Source organism: Anser brachyrhynchus, assembly GCF_964034855.1.
Source record: "Anser brachyrhynchus genome assembly, chromosome: 1".
Taxonomy (NCBI): Eukaryota; Metazoa; Chordata; class Aves; order Anseriformes; family Anatidae; genus Anser; species Anser brachyrhynchus.
The window spans coordinates 184018089-184038691 of record NC_137694.1 but is presented as its reverse complement, the minus strand read 5'-3'; the positions used below and the strand labels follow the sequence as shown (position 1 = coordinate 184038691).

The 20603-nt window shown below is 46.1% G+C and overlaps 1 protein-coding gene and 2 long non-coding RNA genes across 5 annotated transcripts in view; 1 reads left to right on the top strand and 2 right to left on the bottom strand.

The window, feature by feature from the left end:
- Positions 1-605: 605 nt before the first annotated feature.
- On the bottom strand, positions 606-3249 carry LOC308183595. The gene is made up of 3 exons (XR_013942473.1): positions 3135-3249; positions 2194-2329; positions 606-1225 (listed from the first exon to the last, which is right to left on the bottom strand). It is a non-coding gene; the product is annotated as an uncharacterized lncRNA (long non-coding RNA).
- A 122-nt stretch (positions 3250-3371) lies between these two features.
- The window catches only part of TMEM272 (transmembrane protein 272), a 20073-nt gene continuing 2841 nt past the window's right edge, over positions 3372-20603 (top strand). Inside the window, exons 1-4 of the mRNA XM_080569782.1 lie at positions 3372-3929; positions 7208-7287; positions 13169-13228; positions 19547-19629. Coding sequence (XP_080425908.1) covers positions 7230-7287; positions 13169-13228; positions 19547-19629 — 201 coding nt within the window. The 5' untranslated portion in view covers positions 3372-3929; positions 7208-7229. The remainder of the gene's footprint in view (positions 3930-7207; positions 7288-13168; positions 13229-19546; positions 19630-20603) is intronic.
- LOC308183581 overlaps positions 15330-20603 on the bottom strand; it is a 17986-nt gene continuing 12712 nt past the window's right edge. For all 3 annotated transcript variants that reach the window (XR_013942470.1, XR_013942471.1, XR_013942472.1), the window contains 2 exons: positions 16811-16910; positions 15330-16055 (listed from right to left, as the gene is read on the bottom strand). This is a non-coding gene — a long non-coding RNA (uncharacterized lncRNA). The remainder of the gene's footprint in view (positions 16056-16810; positions 16911-20603) is intronic.

Below are 20603 nucleotides of genomic sequence, written 5' to 3'. Positions count from 1 at the left end.
TTTAGATTATCATATTTTATGCATAGTAACTTTACAGGCTTTGGCTTTTTTCATTGTTTGTAAAACCTTTATGAGTTATTAACTTTTTTTTTTCTCAACCATATTTTAGATCTGAGAGGTTTATTCCTGCTATTATACTAAATGAGGCATTTTGCTGCTAAGAGAATTCAGCGTTTTATTCAGCTGTGATAACTTTCCTTTATTCTCTAGCACGAAGCACAATTAAGAGAGAAATGTTCAGTAGTTTTATGATGCCCTTGTTGTTGGAGCTAATCCTTTTTTTCCCCACTCCATTTTTCAGGGATTCCCCAAGGATTTTACAAACTCTACACACTTGTCTAGCATCTCCACAGTGACATAAACAAATACACGGACCTCAGCAGGAGCCTTGGTTTTCATATTTTAAGTAATTCCACTTTCTATTAGTGCAGGTTTAAAGAACATAGGAATTTCCTGATTAATATTCAGGGCTTATAGGTAAATTTTGCTCAAAATAATTTGCACAACTTGTTACTTTGGCAGGTAGCAGGGGCAATAAGGACTGGACTTTTAATATAATTGCATGTGTTATTTCAAGGGAAACTTTCTTTGCCCAGGAAAACTCACAGGTTCACCTCCCAAGTTGCCAGTGGTAAATGACAACCTGTGATGAACACAATTCAACACAAATGACAGAAAGCTCTTTATTCACTACAGGAAAACAGCACACATTCCTGAGGAAGTCATTTTTTTCGTCACTTTTCAAACACTAGCATTTTTATTTTTATTTTTATCCTGGCTTCCTTTGGAAATGCACCATGTGCCACAGCCTTGGGTCTTGCTTTCTGGCTGTTTCCTCTAATAACTTCTGAATCCATTTGTTGATTTCAATCCCATTTGATGGAGTCATTGAAGTATCAAAGACACAAGCAAATGAGGTCAGAACACCTTGCCCATGACCCTGGCCTGGACCCTGGCTCCAGACCCAGGAAGCACCTCCAGTTACTTTATTAGGATGATCTCCCAGCACCCAGGACTAGAGGTTTGCAGATGTCCTTAGCCACAGCTGGTATCTTTGTGGCTCTTAATCTACTTTCCTAGGCAAATGTAGTCCTCCTCTGCTTGTGTGTTACATATTTGAAGCTATCCCTTACCGGACTTTATTGAAGTTACTCTTCCCATAGGTTATCCAGCACATTTGGTCCTTTCTCCATCCATTTCTTAGATTACGTTATGATCAATTGCCCTGAGTAAGGAGAAGCATGAAGCAGACAGTCTGATATTTTCTCATTTTCTGCTTTGTCTCTTGGGCATTGGCCAAGTAAACTGCCACGGAGACCAGCAAATAACGCTCGCTTCCCCAAGACAGTCTTTCGGGAAGAAGCTGAGGAATTGAAATAGCCACAGTGGCAGGCTTCAAGCCGCTCTGTAACTTACTGTGACAGTCACACACACAAAAATCTCTGTAGTGATGTGGGTGAGAAGAAAGTGCCTTGTCTGATTTTGCGTGTGTGAACAGGCAGAAGCATTTTACGAAGTCCTTCCTGCACGGAGCTCTGCAGCTCTGAGACATCCCAGGAGATGGAGACGGTGACCCCCTGGCTCACACTGCCCAGAGACTTTGGACCAAGGACAACAACTCACCATCCCGACAGCACTAGCAGCAGGTCACAGTCAGCATCTCCTCGAGGCTGCCTGAAATCTGCCTTTAAAACCACCAGAATCGAGCAGTTTAATGGCACCCCAAAGCGTCACTGCTGATTAGCTAGAACCAGCGCCGGTGGTGCTTCCCACAGGGACTCTTGGTCCCAGCTATTTTTCGCCGTGATCTTTTGTGATGATTGAATGCCATAATTTCTGGGATCCCTACAGTTGGTCATTAAAAAGCTGGTAAGTCAGTACTGATGGCTGGTTTCCCCTGAGCGAGCAGAGCACTTCTCAGCACATAAGTATGCTTTTCTTTGCCTTGAACAGTGGAAGAAATTAAATGTAAACTGAATTTCTTTCCCATGGGCTGTTTACATTTCAATGTATGAGGATATTTTTTACAAGAAAATGTGACATCCCTGATCACATGCAGCACTTAAGAAAACCAAGTCAGACTCTTCCAATTTGAAAATAACAGCAAATGTAGGAGACGGGGGACTGTTTTTGTGTTGATTTTGACTTCTGAGTCAGTGAGTTAGGAGAAAGCCCGATGGCAAAAGTACTCACTTTTGGTGAGGGTGCGAGAAAGGACCCCAAAAGAGGTGAGTGGCGCAGACTCAAAATGTAATGTCAAGACTTGTTGATTTTCCAGCTGTTTCTAGTGATGTGCCAGTGCCTGGGAACAGCTGGGTAGAGCGGCTTTCTGTTGGAAGCAGGAGCTTTATTAGGTTATAGCAAAGAAGAACTGGGACCGCACAAAGCCACGCTGCCTGGTTTGGCCACTCAGCCCGTATGTCCAAGGGCCCTCATGCTGCAGCTCTTCAAGGACAGTGGAGAACGTCAAGAGTCTTCTGGGAGAGTTTTCTTATTGACCATACAGAGGCACTGGGTTCCTGCTTAAGTGCTCAGACAAACTCCTGCTTGAGTGCAGTGAATAAAAGCCTTTGTCTTACTCTTTGCTTAGCTGTCTTACTCTTTGCTTAGCTGCTTACACTTTGGCTTAGCTGCCAAAGTCCCTTAACCAAAACTCTCCAAGCTTCCAGCCTTCTGTCTAAAGCAACATTAGCAGAAATCTTCCTTTTCTCTCTGAAATTGTCCTGCTTTATAGTTGCAGAATCGGCTCACAGCGGGATTTTATCCCGTGCTTGCTGCTGCCCCACCTTGTGCTCCCAGCTCCTTCCCTAGGACTCGCTGCTGCCTCTTGGAGCTTATTGCTCACGAAGGTGCCAAGCTGCCGGTGCAGGAAGTTAGATCTCTCTGATTGCTTTCAGCACTTGTGTCTGTGCCCCCACCTGTACATTTTGCTGACAATTATCAATGCTGTAAGCTGGGAATTACAGCTGCACCACCCTGAAAGCCAAAGGCAGGCTTGTCCCTTCTGAGGGAGAGCAGTCCCTTCGCCAGCTCCCTGCCGGTGACCAGTGCAGCAGGTCACCTGCCCCTTCTCTGCAGGGCCTTTCTGGAAGGATTCACAGTGCACATCCACCCTCACTAATGCTGTCGCTTACCCTGGTGAAGCGCTGTCCCTCAGATCCACTTTTCTCTTGCACCGAACAAGTGCTGTCCAGGAGGTGATGCCACACACAGAACTAGACCTGAGGTAGCAAGCTCTCACCTGCTGACGGGACGCAAACACCCACCTAACAAACAGACCTCTACCGTAGTCACAAAAGAAAAAGCAGCCAGCTTTCCTAGCCAGTTCAGCTATGCAAAGAGCTCTACCGATTGCATCAATAGGAAGGGGGGAAATTGCATGAAGTGTGGACAAAGCACTCAATACTCACTACTGATGGTAGGAGAAAGCATTATTCATTTTTTTTAATAAGAGATTTTGCGAAGGAATTGTCTTTTCTCCTCCGGCACAGCCACAGCTCTGTGGGGCCCTTTGCTTCCCCCTGCTGACACTGTGGAGCCGCCCGGGTGGGCTGTGGCTGCAGCCAGCCGTGGGAGTGGGGAAACGAAGGAGGATCGGCTCCGACGGCAAGAGCTCCTGCATCCCACATCTCGCATCCCGCATCCCACATCCCACATCCTACATCCCTCATCCCGCATCCCGCATCCCACATCCCGCATCCCGCATCCCACATACCGCATCCCGCAGCCCCTCCAGCTGCCAAGAGGTGCACGAACAGGAGACGAGGAGGAAGAAAAGCACCGGAGAGCCCCTGTGACACCTCATCCCTGCGGGCAGGGTCCCGGCACGCTCTCCCTCCTGGCTTCTGCCCAAGGCTGGATTTTGTGGTTTCCCAGCCCCATCTCCCAGGAGTGCCAGTGAAGGGGTTCGGGTCCCGCGGAGCTCGCAGGTAAGAGGGAAGGTGGAGGATGCTCTGGAAAGGTGTGGGGGGTAAAAGCCAGTGTGGGGCTGTGGGGTTTGTCAGGAGGAAACCAGCTTTGGAATTACTTTAGAATTACATTAATTTAGAATGGTCTCTAAACATTAACTTTGCTGTGAATTTTTTAAGAAAAAAAAAAGGAAAAACATTTTCTTTAGCGACCTTCGGAGAAGAGCCCTTGCCCTGGAGGGGCTGGCTGGACCATGAGCACCAGCTGTGTCCCAGCAGGACCCTGCACCTTTCAACAGTTTTGGGTGGGTGCTGGGGTTTTAGGAAGTGCTGGTGAATCTGCCTGCTGTTTTCCTGAGTCCTGTCTGGGGCACCTGAAGCTGGGAGAGGGCAGAGCTAAGTTTGGGCAGAGACTGAATGCTGTAGGGCAGGTGTGGAAGTGGTCCTCCTTTGGGCTGGTGCTGTGGGTCACGGTGCTCCTTTTCTTTTGATCCTTGTAACCTAAACATTTAGGGTGAGAATAATGACCGGCACAACATTTCAAAGCCCAAACTGCCTGAAATAAAGAAAAGAACTGGGCTGGAGGATCTGTGCTACAGAGACTTATCACTGCTTGTTGGGACAAGGAGCAGAGTTACAAAAGAAGCCAGTGATGTGGGACACGGCGTTGGTGCCAGGCGGGCAGCAGCCACCGGCCACCTTCAGAGAGGGCACAGAGCAGAGGAGCGGTGTTGGGAGAGGCTGTGGGAGGCGTAGGGGTGCTCTGTGCTCCCTGGGTTGCAACCTGCCACCCCAAAAAGTGGCAACATGGAGAGATGTAGGGGCTCAGCAACTTGTCCCCCCATCACTGGCACCTCTGAATGCAAGGGTAGGTGCTGTCACCTCGTGGAAGTGACCCCAGCGAACAACTTTTGGGAGAAGGTCCAGAAGCTGACTGTCTTTCACTTTCTTTTTTTTTTCTTTTGGCTGAGTTTTCCACTTTGTATGTGGCTTTTCCAACTCTCCAGCAAAGCAGGACTGGGTACCATGTGGGGGCACATCTGACAAGTCTGCAGACTGCGAGTTTCGGACATCATTTCAGCTTTGGCAGGGATAGTTTTCAACAACAGCAAAACCATTCCTAAGCTGCCTGCCAGCTGAACTGCACTTTAGCACCCTCGTGCACTGGCAAGCAGGAAAATATTTAACTTTAACACTCACGGTACCTCCTGCAGAGTCACTGACGAGCTGGGGTGAAGGGGCAAAATGCATTTGTCCAGCAAACACTGCCTTTTTCGAGGGATTTGTCGGTCCTGTAGGAGTGAAACCCAGGGTCTGAGGAATGAGTCGATACCATCTCCTAGTGGTTACGTGTATTGTGCCCTTGTGTGAGCAGGTTTTCTGTGTAGCCGTCACGATTTTAGTCGGTTTTACCTGTTACAACTGCATGCCAGAGCTCTGGTTCACCGTCATTTCGGGGCTCCATCACTAGGTGGGGACATGCTCACGCACACCGAGCCCTTCTTCGGTTTGTCTTCACCATTTTTTTCCCCCTGTAGCGTAAAATAACAGCAAATTTAGACAGAACATACGTTTTACCCTCTGATTATGGGAATACAGCATTCCTATCCAGACACGGATCTGCTCATGACAATTTGGTGTTCAACCAACTTTTAATGTGGCATCGGTTTTGTTAATGGGGCTTCTGTAAGACTTATTGCCACAAAGGCAACTCTAGACATGAAGATATGTATAAAGACGAATATTATTGATCTCTGTGCATAATTTAGAGCACTTATGTCAGTAGCCAATAGTACACTCAAAATGAATGTCTATTTGTGCACTTTCAAGAATAAATCTTCACCAAATGTTTTAAAGCTTAAAATTAAGGTGTAATTTGGCTGTGAAAGCTACCAGTTTCCCTTTCTCCCTCCTGTTTTCCCTGAGCATGCAACAGAGCTCATTTCCTTCCCGAAAACATTTGCCAGTGCCTGCTGTCCAAAGGCCCAGGACTTGCTCTTCTGAGGAAGGCCTGGACGAGGGATATGTGCTCCCCGAATTTGTTCAGTACTCACAGTGATGCCCACTGAGATTTGCGAGGCTAATTACAGCAGCTACACCTGATGTGATAGGAAATAAAATCGGCAATGGGCAGGGAGCAGGCCTCATCCCATACCCCATGGTAGCAGAGCGTCCTGGGCCGCTGAAACTCACAGGCCCCGGTGCTTGAAGGAGAAGCCCGCTGGTCTGGTAGGTCCTGCAGACCACAGGGAGAAGAGGTGTGATTTGGGATGGCTCTTCTTTCCTGTACCATCACCACACATGCCCCTTTCTGGTCAATATTTCTCCTGCACCGCAGAGCATCCCCAGTTTTGTTTCTCTCCACCTATTCATGCCGCTGGTGCTGGCGATGGACCTGTGGTGTCTTGGAGGCTTGGAGCATGTGCGTGTGTGTGTGGGAGCTTTCTGAACTCCCCTCAACACTCCCATGGATACTGGATGCTGTTGAACTGTCTAGTGGTGTCTTATGCCCCGGCCTTGGATGCCTAGCTGGTTGCTCATCCCTCGCACCACCTCATAAAAATTCTTCATCACAAAGAGCTGCTTTCTAATCCAGCTACTTTTTAATCAAAGGCATCTTGTTCTGGGCTCCCTGGGGTTTGCAGTTTCTATTCCACGTTCCTCTTCAGAACCTTCCTTGATCTTAAAACTGTTTTCTCCCCCCTCTTCGCCCTCCTTTTCTCCCCTGAATTCACTTTTTCTCACCAAATAATCTTCACAGAGGTTCGTGTCGTGTAGCAAACTGTACCTGTTTCACTGGGCTTTCTCACAAAGTCAAATAAACTTTGTGCTGCCTCAACCCCAACCAAAATCAGGGCTCTGGGGACGCCCCCGCCCCCCAGACCGCTTCACAGCACCTTTGGCAGGTGTGGGCATTTTCCATGTATATCCTCTACTTCTTCATAACGACCTGGACCCAGCACTGCGACACTGTATGAGAAGAGGGTGGCAAAAAGCAAGGGGCAAGGCAGGGAGCAACGGGGAAGCAGGTTTTACAGCACTGAAAACCAAAGGCAGGAGGCTGTGAAGGCATGGGCTGATGCCAGCGTGGCAGGAGAAGGGAAGCAGCTCCCAGCCAGTGTTTGACTCTGGGTATGAAATGCTTCAACAGCTACTGTCTGGTTTTGGGATGGCTTTGTGGGTTTTTGGGGTAGTGAAAGCCTGCTGAAGTGTGTGAGTCACTCTGGGCTAAGATGTTGAGTCAGTTGAAGACAATGCTTATGATTTTCATAACTGTGTTCATTTCTGTATCCCCACAGACACCCCAAAAGGTGCTTCACAATGCCGGCCGGCCTGGAGAAAGCTTGTCACCGGTGCATATCCAAAATTGCCAGCAATGGTAAGGCAGCTCTGGGAGAAACCTCCCTCTGTATTTAAACAGACCTGTAGATAATATATAGGTATATAATGAAATTAAGATAATACCAAGTCCCATCTGAAGTTTCTTTTTCTTTCTCCCCTTCTGCTTTCTTTTCTGGAGAATTTAGGTGCTGTTATAGCACCCAATAGTAGCTCTATCTCTAAACCACCTACCTGAGCTGTATTATTTAGATCAGAGTAGATTTGGCAAGAGGTTAAAATGCAAGGTTTTTAAAGCAACTTACTCCCACTGACTGTATCTCCTTTTTACTCTGAATCACAAGTGCCTTTCGCTTTCAGATTTTGGTAGTAACAACTTCTAATTCCACTCAAATATGCAAAGAAGAAAACTCCTTAATATACTCCACCACTCCCCATAATTGATACTTCACCCACGCAAACAACTGCACTTGTCAGCCCATAGCTGTTACCTTGGGGTCTTTTGTACTAATGCCTTGGCTTCACCTGAACAGCTCTCCAAGTTCAGAATGAACTTTTACCAGGAACTTTTACCAGCCTCGTAGCTCCTCGCTGCCTTGCAGTCCTTCGGACAAAACAGAAATCAGCAAAGACTCCTAAATGCATGTTAGCGTAACTGGCTCTGGAAGAGCAAAATTCAGGAAAGCAGCTGGGGCTGCACTTGGGTCTGGCACTGGAGGAGCACCCAGGGGTGCACGGAGCAAAAAAGCTAAACCAGTGTATTCTTGGATTTTTGTTTCTACCAGTAAAATGTCACTGCTCCCTGCTGGTATTATATTGCCACTGGGATTTTAAGGATGCCTGAGAAAACAAATGATCTTTGTGAAAGTTTTTTGAAAGAATGGGATTAGCTCATCTCATCTGTGCTCCTTTACATCAGGAGCACCCTCCTGGATATACACGGTCACCCATGCATACGGAAAATACCCTCCCAAGAAATCCATCACCTTTAGCTCTTATTTATGTTTAGGTTTGAAATCAACTCAGCTTTAGCTATGGATCAGCCACTGCGTCCCAAATTGATTTTCTGTTCATTAAAATGCAAGCCCTTCTGAAGTGCACTGATGCTTAATTTCACATTTTCTCATCATCCTGGGTATATTTTTCAGATTGCCTTTCAGCACAGCCCCATATTGTACCTATGGTCTCCTGATATTTAAACGACTCTGAAGAGACAACCTACTTGTGCAGCATCATTTAAATTCTTTTCATTGTCGGCACAGCAATTTAAGTTCAGAACATCAGGGCAGTTTTAATTAACTGACCGAAAGAAAAAAAAAATGCTAATTCACTATGCTGGGTCTATTGCAAAGCAAACCGATGGCTCTTTATGTAATGCCTGTATTGTGTTTAAAAAGTACATCTGGTTTAAAAAGTACATCTGGAAATTAATCACAAGGGTCCAAGTAAAGAACTGAAAATGTGACATAGCTCTACTTCAGTAGCTAGAGACCTGCCATAAAACTCAGACAAGCTGTTCGGCAGCATTGCCTAACCCCCAAAGTACCTACAACCCATAGACACCCTCCCCATCAGCTTGAAGGGTCCCAGGCTATCGGCACCTCCTTCTCACTGCAGGTGAGAGCAGCACTGCTGGTGTCAGTGCAGGAGCCAGCAACTTAAATTTTAGGTGTTGTGGTGCTGGCATTGCTTACCTGGGTGCCAAGGTGCTATTTCACAGCAACACAAGCTTTTATAAGCAGACAGTGATGGCATGCAGCAAACAGCTGCAGACTCTGAGGCTGGATTTGGTCTGCAAGTCAGCTTTGACACACCTCTCTGCTTCCAGTGGTGGCTTTGCACTGGGGCTGGAGTCCTTCCCAAGCCCCTCTCAATACTGTAGGGGATTCCTGCAGACACCACGAAGGAATAAAACGGGGATGAAGATACCTGCTGCATGTAAGCACGCTGTTACGCTGCCAGCTTCCTGCTGATTTCCAGTCATCTCCAAGGCTGCACCCACACTGCCACGTGCATCTGCCTCAAGGCATGATCCATCCCAGGTCCCAGGACCCGAATTTGCTGCCATCTGCACTGCTGTGAGTCAGCTCCCTTCAGAGCAGAGTCCCCGTGGGGTGTCAGAAGGGAGTAATGTGAATTTACAGCCGGGCTTCTGCTCCTCAGCTTGCCCATGAAGACAAACCCAGGGATAAATGCAAATTTGTTTGGGAGCTCGTAGCAGCTCATTAAAAATAAATAAATAATAATAATTCATTTTTTATCAGGACATAGATTCATGGCAAAAACCTGGCAGGCCATAGAACAAACAGCATTTGAGAGTGATGGTTAAAGAACCCAACACCTCATTTATTATTGTGTTTGGTGTCAGTGAGCTTGTCACGCACTCTACTGGGTAGGCTGCCCTACTGCCATATTAGCATGCCATCGAAGAAGAGGGTAGGTAGGATTTATACTCATAAATCACTCCAGATCAGAAGAGAGAGCGTGACACAGCCATGGTGTCGATGGCGATTTCAAGTTCTTTTACTTCTTGCAGTGGAAGAGCATGGGGAGCTTTGGCAGGAGGTTGAAAGCTCCACTGAACAGTGGATTTATGGAAGCGAAATGTCCTGCTGGGCAGGAGGCAGTCTGCACCCGCCCTGCTGATTTTCCTACCCACAGATTTCAAGGAATGTGCAAGATATAAAGCTATCTCCTCTCCTCTTTCTCTGCTGTGATCGCACATTGGGACTTGGCTCATGTCTAATGCCGTTTCCCTCACCCACCTGTGGTTTTAGCGGCTACTGGCTTCTACTATCCTTTTCTTTCTTTCTTTCTTTCTTTCTTTCTTTCTTTCTTTCTTTCTTTCTTTCTTTCTTTCTTTCTTTCTTTCTTTCTTTCTTTCTTTCTTTCTTTCTTTTTCTTTCTTTCTTTCTTTCTTTCTTTCTTTCTTTCTTTCTTTCTTTCTTTCTTTCTTTCTTTCTTTCTTTCTTTCTCTTCTTTTCTTTTCTTTTCTTTTCTTTTCTTTTCTTTTCTTTTCTTTTCTTTTCTTTTCTTTTCTTTTCTTTTCTTTTCTTTTCTTTTCTTTTCTTTTCTTTTCTTTTCTTTTCTTTTCTTTTCTTTTCTTTTCTTTTCTTTTCTTTTCTTTTCTTTTCTTTTCTTTTTCTTTTTCTTTTCTTTTTCTTTTTTCTTTTTTCTTTTTTTCTTTTTTCTTTTTTCTTTTTTTCTTTTTTCTTTTTCCTTTTTTCTTTTTTCTTTTTTCTTTTTCTTTTCTTTTCTTTTTTCTTGCTACTTCTTGGAATAAGTCCAGGGGCATCTCTGCCCAGCCGGTGCGGTGGGACCCCCAACTTAAAACCATCACCAGCCATGTGTGAGGCTGCCCAGACAGCAGCTCCCTCTCTGCAGCACTGGGCTGCCCTCACTACCTTGTGGCAAATATCATTTTCCTGGGCAATTTGTCTTCAGACCAGACTGGGGCAGCAAAATCCAGGCAAATCCAGGCAAAGCGCGTGTGTCCTGCCTGAGGAGCATTTCTGCGAACCGCCCCTACACGCACACATTTTGGGGGAAACGCTTTTTAGTGCTGCTAGCAGCATTCAGAGCGACGCAGAGCCCTGCCAGTTGTGTAGTCAATTGCGTCTCACTTTGTTGAGCACGGAGCTGGAAGCCTTCCCAGACTACGCATCTGCCCTTCCAATTCCAGACCTAAGAGGCTGGAGCTGAATGGGGAGATAATGAGTAAATACATTCCCGGCGACTGCTCTGGGAGGAGAATTAATGAACCATTATCTTCTTCTCCCGAGCAGCAGCGAGTGGTCCCTGCCTCCCATTTCTCCTCCAAAATCCAGCTTTTGGGTAGACGCAAACCCGGCCACCTGTGAGCCAGATGCACAGCCCCACATAAATGTGGGTCCTGCCGAGCCTTTTACAAAGCTCCCCACAGCGTCCCACCCCGCTGACCGAGCACACCACGCACCACTCGGTGAAGAAATGGCAGGGTGCCTCCTCCGACTTGCCCCTGCGGAAACAGGAGGAGGAGATGAAGCCTCAAAAACATGGGTGACGCCACTCCATGATCACAGGACTTAGGGCAACACCAAGTGATTGATGCAGCTCCTGCCCAGCTCAGCTGCTTTCGTTTGGGTGCTACAGGGACGTGAGCTGGGATGTGCGTGGGTGTGCTTGGAGGCTGATTCAGCGGCAGTAACGCTGCTCCCGGCTATGAAAATACCAGCCCAGATAATGTAACAGCAAGAGGACCTAGCGTGAAATGGGACGTTTGGTGAAAAGGGAGGCTCCAGGCTGTCAGTGTTTGAAGGAGCTTAGTCAAGTGTAGGATAGCACTCAAGCAGAGGAGGGATTTCTGCTCCGTGCAGAATTTAGGAGACAGGAGAGCCAGAGCAATGTGTATGTGAGAGAGACCGACCGACAGCAAGAGGAGGAGGGGGTGGCACAAAGGAGCAGAAGTGCTTTCTTCAGCTCAAAAGATCTTCATTCTCCACCAATTCATAGAGACAATAAATGTGCTGCTTCTGACAAAGAAAGGTGTCTCTCAAGGGCAGCAGTAGGAGCTCCTAGTTCCCTGCTGAGAAAACACAAGCAGTGTGTAGGAGGGGGTGCGTTCCCATGAAAAGTGGCCACGAGGTGGAGAACCTGAATTTTGACGGTGCCCCTGTGTCCCCTGCCTCAGTTTCTCCTCCTGTAAGATGGAGGCAATGCTGGCACCCTGACGGCGGTGCTGTGGCAGCTCTGCAAATCCACCCTGCGTGGCAGGGTGCAGGCAGTGCGTCCACCCCTGCGCGGCACGGAGGAAGCAAATTGTTTTGCAGAGGCTGCAGTTCTGGGGCATGAGCTCGGATTTTTTTCATAAGCTTCCCAGGAGACATCCTACTCTGTTTTTTTTGTTTTTTTTTTTTTTCAGCCCCTGTGCAATCTATGCCTACCTCCATGTACTGCTCTTTTGCCTCCTTGGGCAGCTACCTGCAGATCGAGCCACGCACAGAAGTGCTCTGCAGGGATGCTCGCCACAGAATTTCCTCATTATGCTTCCTCCTCATTTTTCGGAGCAGCAGCTCACTTTAATATTGCGAAGTGCTCGTGATTAGGCACAGAGGTGACAGCTCTTGTAAAAGACAGGCTGCTCGCACTGTTATTGACGCTATTATTTCTGGGTTTCTGCAAAGGTAAGCACTCATCCTCTGCAGCAGCAGACTGTGCTGGGAAAGTACCAGGGCTCAGACACACCAGCAGCTCTCTGAGGAGTATCTAAGCACCTCAGATCCACTTATTCAAGGGAAGGGTTTACGTGCAGCCCCAAGAGCATCCCTCCGTGAAGCCTGAGCTGCTCTATCCCCGTGACAAGTCCCCCTCCTAGCAGCAGGGCTGCATGCACTGAGCTGCTCCGGGGAGTTAGACCGGTCAGAAACTCTTCACATCTGCAACAAGGACCATCTCTGTTAAGGAAAAGTGAGCGTAATGGCATTAAAGCTGCTGTTTGCTTAGCACACAGCTATGGCTCATCAGTTGCCATGGGTTAGCTCACGCAGTTACTTGTTAGCGCACAGTCACCTGGCGGTGTCGGGAGCTGGTGCGGGCTAAGGGCAGTGGCCGGGTCCTTGCCTTAGCAAGGAGACATCTGGAAGCAGCAGCAACAAAAGCACTTCGTGTCTCTCCTTGTTTTATTACTGATGTAAGGACTAAAAAGTATTAGTTAAAAGATGGAAGCTTGAGCTCCGGGAGGGCAACAAACCGCTGGCTGGTCTCGTCCTCTCGGTCACTGCACAATAAACACGACATCCCCCCACTGCACTGCTTTTCTTGCTACACATCTTTATGGATAAACAGCCCCCATAAAGCTCTGGATGGGACTTCTGATCTTTAAACTTCAACCAGCCCCAATAACACTCCCTTCTTTTTTCTTTCTTTTTTTTTTTTTTTCACAGCATGCTTTATATTTGGGCTCCTTGCTTTCCTTGCCTTACCGTTGTCCATGACTTTTACAGGTAAGTCGACTATTAAAGCAATTTAATAATATGAATTTCCTGGCACTGCAAAGCAGGTTATCTCGTGGGAAGAAACGAGTAGGCAACCTTAAAGTTTCCAACTGTTAGACCTGTGTGTTGGTATTTAAGCTTCAGACAGAGAAGCACAGCCCACACTGTATGGCGGGGAGCAAGCAGCTCTTGAATGCTGATCCTGTTTGTCTTAAATACATCTCCAGTGTGAGCCACCTCGGCACAGGGCAGGGGTCAGGACATTTGGAGGCCTTACTGATAAATGTTGGAGTCTAACAAGGTTTCAGTTTCTCTATATTTACCCATAACTCTGAATTTTCTGGCTGCACGTTGATTATTTCGGGGGCATCTGAAACACTTCCCATTATTGGGTTGGACCAGGTGACCTCCAGAGGCCCCTTCCAACCTAAACTGCTCTGCGATTTCTTTTTACCACGAAGTTGCTGACATGTTCTGAGCCTCAGACCTATTTTAATTCACTTTGATACTGGTGTATTTACTTCAGCTCAATTGCTGCTTAGGCTACCAGCACCTGGCAAAGGGCTGTGGGTGTTTTGGCTCTGACTGTGGGAGGAAGCTCAGCATCCGAGACACGAGAAGATTTCATTAATCAGGATCCCTCTGTATTAACTGCGCTGCAAAAATCCTAGAAGCATAGGGCTGGAAGGGAAGAAAAGATCATCTAGTCTGCTATTTCTCCGCCTTTTTGAAAGTGCGACCTGTTTTTTTGGCCCATCTGTCTCTTTATAACCTCCCGAAGGCTGGTTTTGCAAGCAGCATTAAAGATCAAATATTTAAGAAAGGAAAGAAAAATACTTCGAGCTGCATAATTTTATACATTGCTAAACTGCATGAGACTCTTTTCTTCCCTAAGCATCAGTTTTTCCTTTTTAGATTAGATAGATTTTAAAATAATGCATTTTCTAACCCTTCATTGCTTCCTTTGGGCCTTCCACCTCCTCCCCAGGGGCTGTGACCCACCCTTGAGACACGTCGCTGGAGGCAGCAGCCCCCTCCTCTTTCAGACAGGCTCAGGGCACCCCAGCAGACGTCGGACTTGTCCTTACTCAAGGAAATGCCACAGCTTCCCAAGGAGATTATTTCAGCATTTCATTGCTCTCACAGACAAAATATTTCCCCCCTTATCTAATCTAAATCTTCCCCATGGCGAATGAAACAGATTACAGCCTGTCCTACGCACCGTGATCACAAAGATAGATTGGTCGCTGTCCTACCCACGAGAAGCTTTGAAGTATTTGAAGGTTCCTATTATAACCCCACTCCATCTTTCTTTTCCCCAGAGATCTCAAAAACCCAACTGTTTCAGCCTGACCTCACAGGTCACTTTTTCTGGAGCTCTTTTGCTCTTTTGCCTCCCTCCTTTGGCCTCTGGCCAAAGTAACTTATTTTTTTCCCCCTCAAAAAAAAATAAGACAGAACACAAGACTCAGCTGAGACCTGAGGAACGAGTGGCGCAGGATAATTACCTCGTCTGTTTAGCATGCGGGATTCCTGTAAATGCACCTCAGAATGAAGGATGCTCTCCGTACCAGCTCATTGGCTCTGATTTAGTTTATGGTGCATTGCAAGCCCAGATGTTTTTTGGCAGTGCTGCTCCCTATCAGACATTTCTCATTTTTTTTAACTTACATTTAAGTTTTCTCTCCTAGATGTAGTGCTTGACTTTATCAGATGTCATCTCACAGATTTTGGATGTCTTTTTCCAGAGTACCCAGATCACTTTAAATTGTAAGTCTTGTCCTCAGAAGCCCTAACAATCATTCCGGCTCGGTGTCCTGGAGAACCTGTCCACCTTCTGCCTAATTATTAATGATGACATGGTGCAAACAAGCTCTACATGCAGATGCTGTGGGCGGGATGCATCCCACCTAGCTCTGGGCTGTACACATCTGTAGCCAAGCCCAGTGCTGCCTGTTTCCCTTCCCAGTTAAGAGAGATGGGCATTTCAGACAGTGAAAGTCCCACGGCCTCCTTTAGATGTCTGCGCTGGGATGAGATGGCTTTCAAGGGAGCTGCACAACCAGCCTAACTGTAGGCATCTATAATTTGGCCAGAACTGTAAAAATGTGTTCAGCTAAAGGCTGGCACTGCTTCCTTTAGCTGGGGCCTTCTGAGTACCAGCGACAACTGTGGCAGGACTCTGATTTGGGAGTCCTAATTAAGAATTAGGGAGTTCTAATTGGGGATTAAGGAGCAATTAGGAACTAGGGAGATGGGCTGAACTGTTACATCTCAACACATAGGCTCTTCTGCTTATCCGTGACTTAAAATTGCTATTTATCCCATAAGAGGATTTCAGCTTTAGCTTTTCCCTAGGCTGAATACGCCTGAGCTGTGGAATAGCGGTGGGAAGGTATAATTTCAAGTGCTGTACAGCTTGCACGCATGTTGACAGCTAGCCTTCTGGAAATGAATACGTGGCTGGAATCTGACCACTTTTAAATATCATTTCTTAGGAATATTTCATTATATCTTTAAGATCAGAGAGAAGTGGAAAGCGTAAAGTAAGACATTAGCCTGGAGCTGCGGATATCTCCTCCATCAGATACAGATCCCTTTTTTTCACAACTTACTGAAATTAAGAGATAATGTCACCGTAATATAGTGTTGTCAGAGGATATTGGTTTCCAGCAGCTACATATCTGCAAAGGCATTTTTAGGAAAATTAAATGTCAAGGAAAATGCAGATATTTATTATCTGAGCAAAAGCCTCTGATTTTTTTATAACAGTCTGTTACCATGATCTCAGAGAATAACTTGCTGATGTGTCACCAGTCATTTTGGCTCTTGCTTTCTGCAGAGGAAAACCGTGAGATATTATCAGTTGTTAACAAATAAATTATAATAATATTAGTTAAAAAACAGAGATGAATAACTGGTAGCTCTGGTAATAATTATACATGAACAACATACATTTTAAAATTTTGGTAGTACTGTAAATCACAGTATAAGTCATGATACATGAAAAAGAGTCTCAAAATTTTCCAAGCTCCAGACTTGTGACATCATTTAAGCCATGGATTGTTTAGCAAATTTGATTAGCAAATTAACTTTTACCAGTAGGGATGATACATTTTTCACTAAACACTCCAAAAATAATGACAGTGATGGAGACCTCCTAGACTTTTCTTCTGGGGGATTTTTTCTAGTTTTCCGGACAGTGAAAGATTGCTCCCAACAACACATTCTTGTGCGTTGTCCAGGCTGCTTTTATGTGCAGTGTTCCCCAGGGGTAGCTAAATCACATCTGAAGGCTGATGACATCATTGTCTCAGTAGCCAGTCTAAGTTTTCCCCTGTTCAAATTTAACACAGTACTACTCCTTGTGCTCAAGTCTATACCAAATTAAATAATTCCTCAACCCTCAAGTGCTCCCAATAGCTGTCTGAAGACTGCTCCGATACTCTGTACTGTGTTTAGCCAGTCTTGTTTTTTAATGGCTGTTGTTAACATAACCTTTCTTTGCATCTCATTCCTTCAGCCACTTACTGTGAGTTTCCTCTGAATTGCTGATACGTTTTCTGATAAAATGGTGCCCAGAGTACTCACTTTGCAATAAATCCACTGCAGCACTTAGATCCTAGGGTAAGGCCCCCAGTCCAGGGCCTGCCAGAGAGCTGGGCTACGTGATGGTGGCTGCAGCCATCCTCTAGGAACAAGAGAAAATGGCCTGGTGAGAAGGTGGGGAGCAGGCAGCAGACATCAGATTGATCTTACTTTAGAATCATAGAATCATTTGGGTTGGAAAAGATCTTCAAGGCCATCAAGACCAACCATCAGCTTGGCCTACTGAGTGCCATCACTAAATCATGTCCCTCAGTGCCACTAAGCCACCCTCCTTTGCTACGAGGTGCATTTCAGCCATTTTCAGCTGCCTGAGAAGGGTAAGGCAATTAAAATGAGGGCAATGCTCGGTGCCAGGGCAAGTTGCAGGGAGCACTCGACTCAAAGCAGAGCTTTGATCTCTCACGGTCCATCTACCCCATCATTAAGAGCCAAAACAAGCTCCTGCTCATCTTGGTGTTCCCAAATAAATCACGCATATGCTGTGTGTGAATTGGCTGGCACAAGGTGCATGCACCTAGATTTCACTGTAACCCATCTGCCCATCTGCCAACACTAGGTCCATATTTCCTATTCACCCACAGTGCTGTATTTTTGAAGTTACAGCTGCATTATTTCCTTTCACCTCCTCTTTTCCTGTCATATCTGCCTGGAATATTCTCCCCAAAACTACAGTACCACTGCCTGTCATTCAAATCGTTCCCAAGACTGACTGCTGTCATGCTACATATATGAAAGGACCCCATAACAGATTGGTCTGGGAAACAGAATCTTAGCTCCATGAAAAGTATTGGCATGTTTTCTTGATTCCTTTCTTCCTTTTTTTTTTCTTTTTTCCCCTCAGATCAAAATCTCAGCAATACACTGGAAATAGCAATTGCCTAGGTTCCTAAACTGAAAGATATTCCCCAAGTTCCCTGCCCAGCTGCTTTTGAGGCAGGCTATTACAGGGCCAAGGACTCTGGAAACACTGGCAGCTGCTTTCTGAAAAAGATACAATTTTCAATGACATCCCCGCTGCCCACCTCTTTACATTTGGAAGTCTGAGCAGGCCTCAGTGTTAGATAGTGGCAAAATGGACAAAACATTGCAGCTTTGAGACTAGCAGACAAAAAGGGAGAGAGTCCAAGTCCATCCAAGTCCAGCCCTTTTCAATTTCAAGAAGCCTGGTAATAAATATTTAGTCTAGAAGAATCCACTGGACTCCGCAGCCCAGAGACACAGCAGATCACTGCATCCTACGACTAACCTAAGATTAGCAAGCAACCACAATGCAGAACACCTATTTAAGCTATGAAAGATGTGTGGGAGACGTTCAGAGCATCAGCAATATTCTGGACCAGCAACAGGAGTGGATTTGGTGGGCAAATTGAAAAGCTGAAGAGGGCCACAGCTACAGAATCAGGCAAAACAAACAAACAAAAACTAGAAAACACCGGTACCTCCTTTCTTACCCTAATCCTCCTTTTCGGTGTAGTTCTGAACATGGAGGCAAGATGTTCTACCTGAGAGACGTTTAGCACTAAGACCAGCATATTGCTTTCTGTGTCCTGCATCTAGAGAACCCCAACTGTTAAGAGGGAAGTCAAAAAAGCTCCTAGAAAACACGTTATACACCAAGAAGAAAACAGAAAATCTCTTCTGGCCTCTGCAACTGATCAGCAGAAGCCCTGAAATATGGGATCAATGACAATAAAATTATAGTGTAATGAACAGTTTAAAATTGACTAAAGATGCCAGTGGGTAGGAGACTTGGGCAAATGATTCATCTCTGCTAACTTTAGGTATTTACAGCTGGCTGTCTAGATTCCTTGTATAGTTATAGAGAGAAAGAGGCACTTTCAGGGCACAATTCATCTGACCTATTTTAAACGCCTATCTTAGGAGGAGAGGAATTGAATTTTAGAAGTGTCTATTTCTCCCTATTGACTATAAAGAGAGTCTAGGAAACTAGTTCAGATATAGATGCCTGCATTGCAGACATCTAAATTTGGACAGATGAGTCTCACTGCCACAGACCTGTATCACAAGCTTCTGTGTCTAATGCCAACATCATCCTTGTGCTGCCATATATTCCCTTCCCTAAATCCTACTCAGCTTTCTAGCAGTAGATTTGAGGGTTGCCAGGATCCCCGGCTCCATAACAACCAGTGCTTTTAGCCTCCAGCAACCCAAACAGCCGGGAAACTTGAGCTTCTCCGGTTCCCCATTAGCTGTATGGGTAGCTAAAATGGCTCCAGGAGCTCCCACGGGCGCTAGCACCCAAGCTTTGAGGCATCTGACTCGGGAACATGCCGCACGCATGGAGCTAATGAGCAGGAGAGACCTGGGAGAAGCTTATCAGAATTCCTTTTTTTACAGATGGTTTTAATTTTCCATTTTCTACCTCCGATGAAAATTTCCTGACCCAGCTCATTCAGCTGTTCACTCAACAAAAATGAGGTGGCTGATGCTAACAAGCAGCGTACCTGTCTCCGATTAGTAACGCTGGAAGCCAGCGTTGTTGTTCCCTTTGCTCTCCTCCTGCCTTTTGTTTGCTAATGGCCCTCAGTCCTGTAGTGGGAGAGGCAAACCCCATTTCATTCAGCCCCCATTTCCATAGATGCTGGGTACGTGTCTCGGGTCTGTGCTTCTCTTGCAGCACCTTTAATTTCCACTGTATAGCTCGTTGCACTATTTGATCACTGGAGATAACAAACGCTATCAATTTTTGCCGTTCAGGAATGAAGTTTTTGGAAGACTGCCCAGTTCAGCCACTAATTCCATTATATCTGCTGGTGGGTGGCGTGATTGGCAGCTTAAAGGTAATGTGCCTCGTATGTGTGAAAAATATCTTGTGTGACTAGACTTTGACTTGCTAGTTAAGACATAATGATGGCTCCAGACAGCTATGTGCACGCAGCACTGAAGGCAGCTATCTGGATTGAACCGTGCTTGTTCCAGCACTTAAAGCTCCCATCAGTCAAGTGAGATGCTAATGAGTTTTCTTCAGCATTGTCCCACACAGTGTGGTGTGACTTTCTCCTACATCACAGCATCTGTGCTACCATCCCTGCCGGTGGAAATGCCTACAGAACGTGGCTGGCTGTGGCAAACGGGGTCCTCTTTCCTCGAGCAGCCCTCCGAGCCTGCCAGACCTTTCTCCTGCACTTTCACGGGTGTTTGCACATCGCGCTTCACAAGTTCAACTTACTCACACTTCGGCCTGGCTAGGAGCGATGACTACGCAGTAGCAAGGCTTCCTCCCAAAATAACTGCATCCTTGCCTCCCAGCAGGGTTTATTAATCTAGGCACAGTATTTTCTAACCACAGCTACCCATTTTCTAGTGGACTGTGCTCACTTTTATCTGTGCTGAGCCAGAGCCTGGCAGCTTGACAAGTCCAGGTACCCCCATATCTGTCACACCCTGGGCACTATAACAAAGCTTTAGCTCTATGTAAACTCCAGGACGAAAGATGGCCCCCACTGTGACATGCCCCTTTGATAACGTTTCTGGTTCCTTTTCTTTGCCAGGATTGAAAAAAGGGGGAAAGAATATTCCCCTGCAGGTCTCTACATCCCCTGCGCTCTTTCGCAGTGGTACCCAAACTGTAGTACCTCACTGGGAAATGAATCATCACTCTGAGGACCTTTGGTCAGTAAATAAGTAAATGGAGAACAAAGAAAGTGCTTAATCTTGCTATATGAATTTGCTATGCTGTGAGTTCTCCTGGCAAATGCTTAGTCATTCAATCACAGCATTGGGCCTATTTGTGTAATCAAAGATTCATTTAATA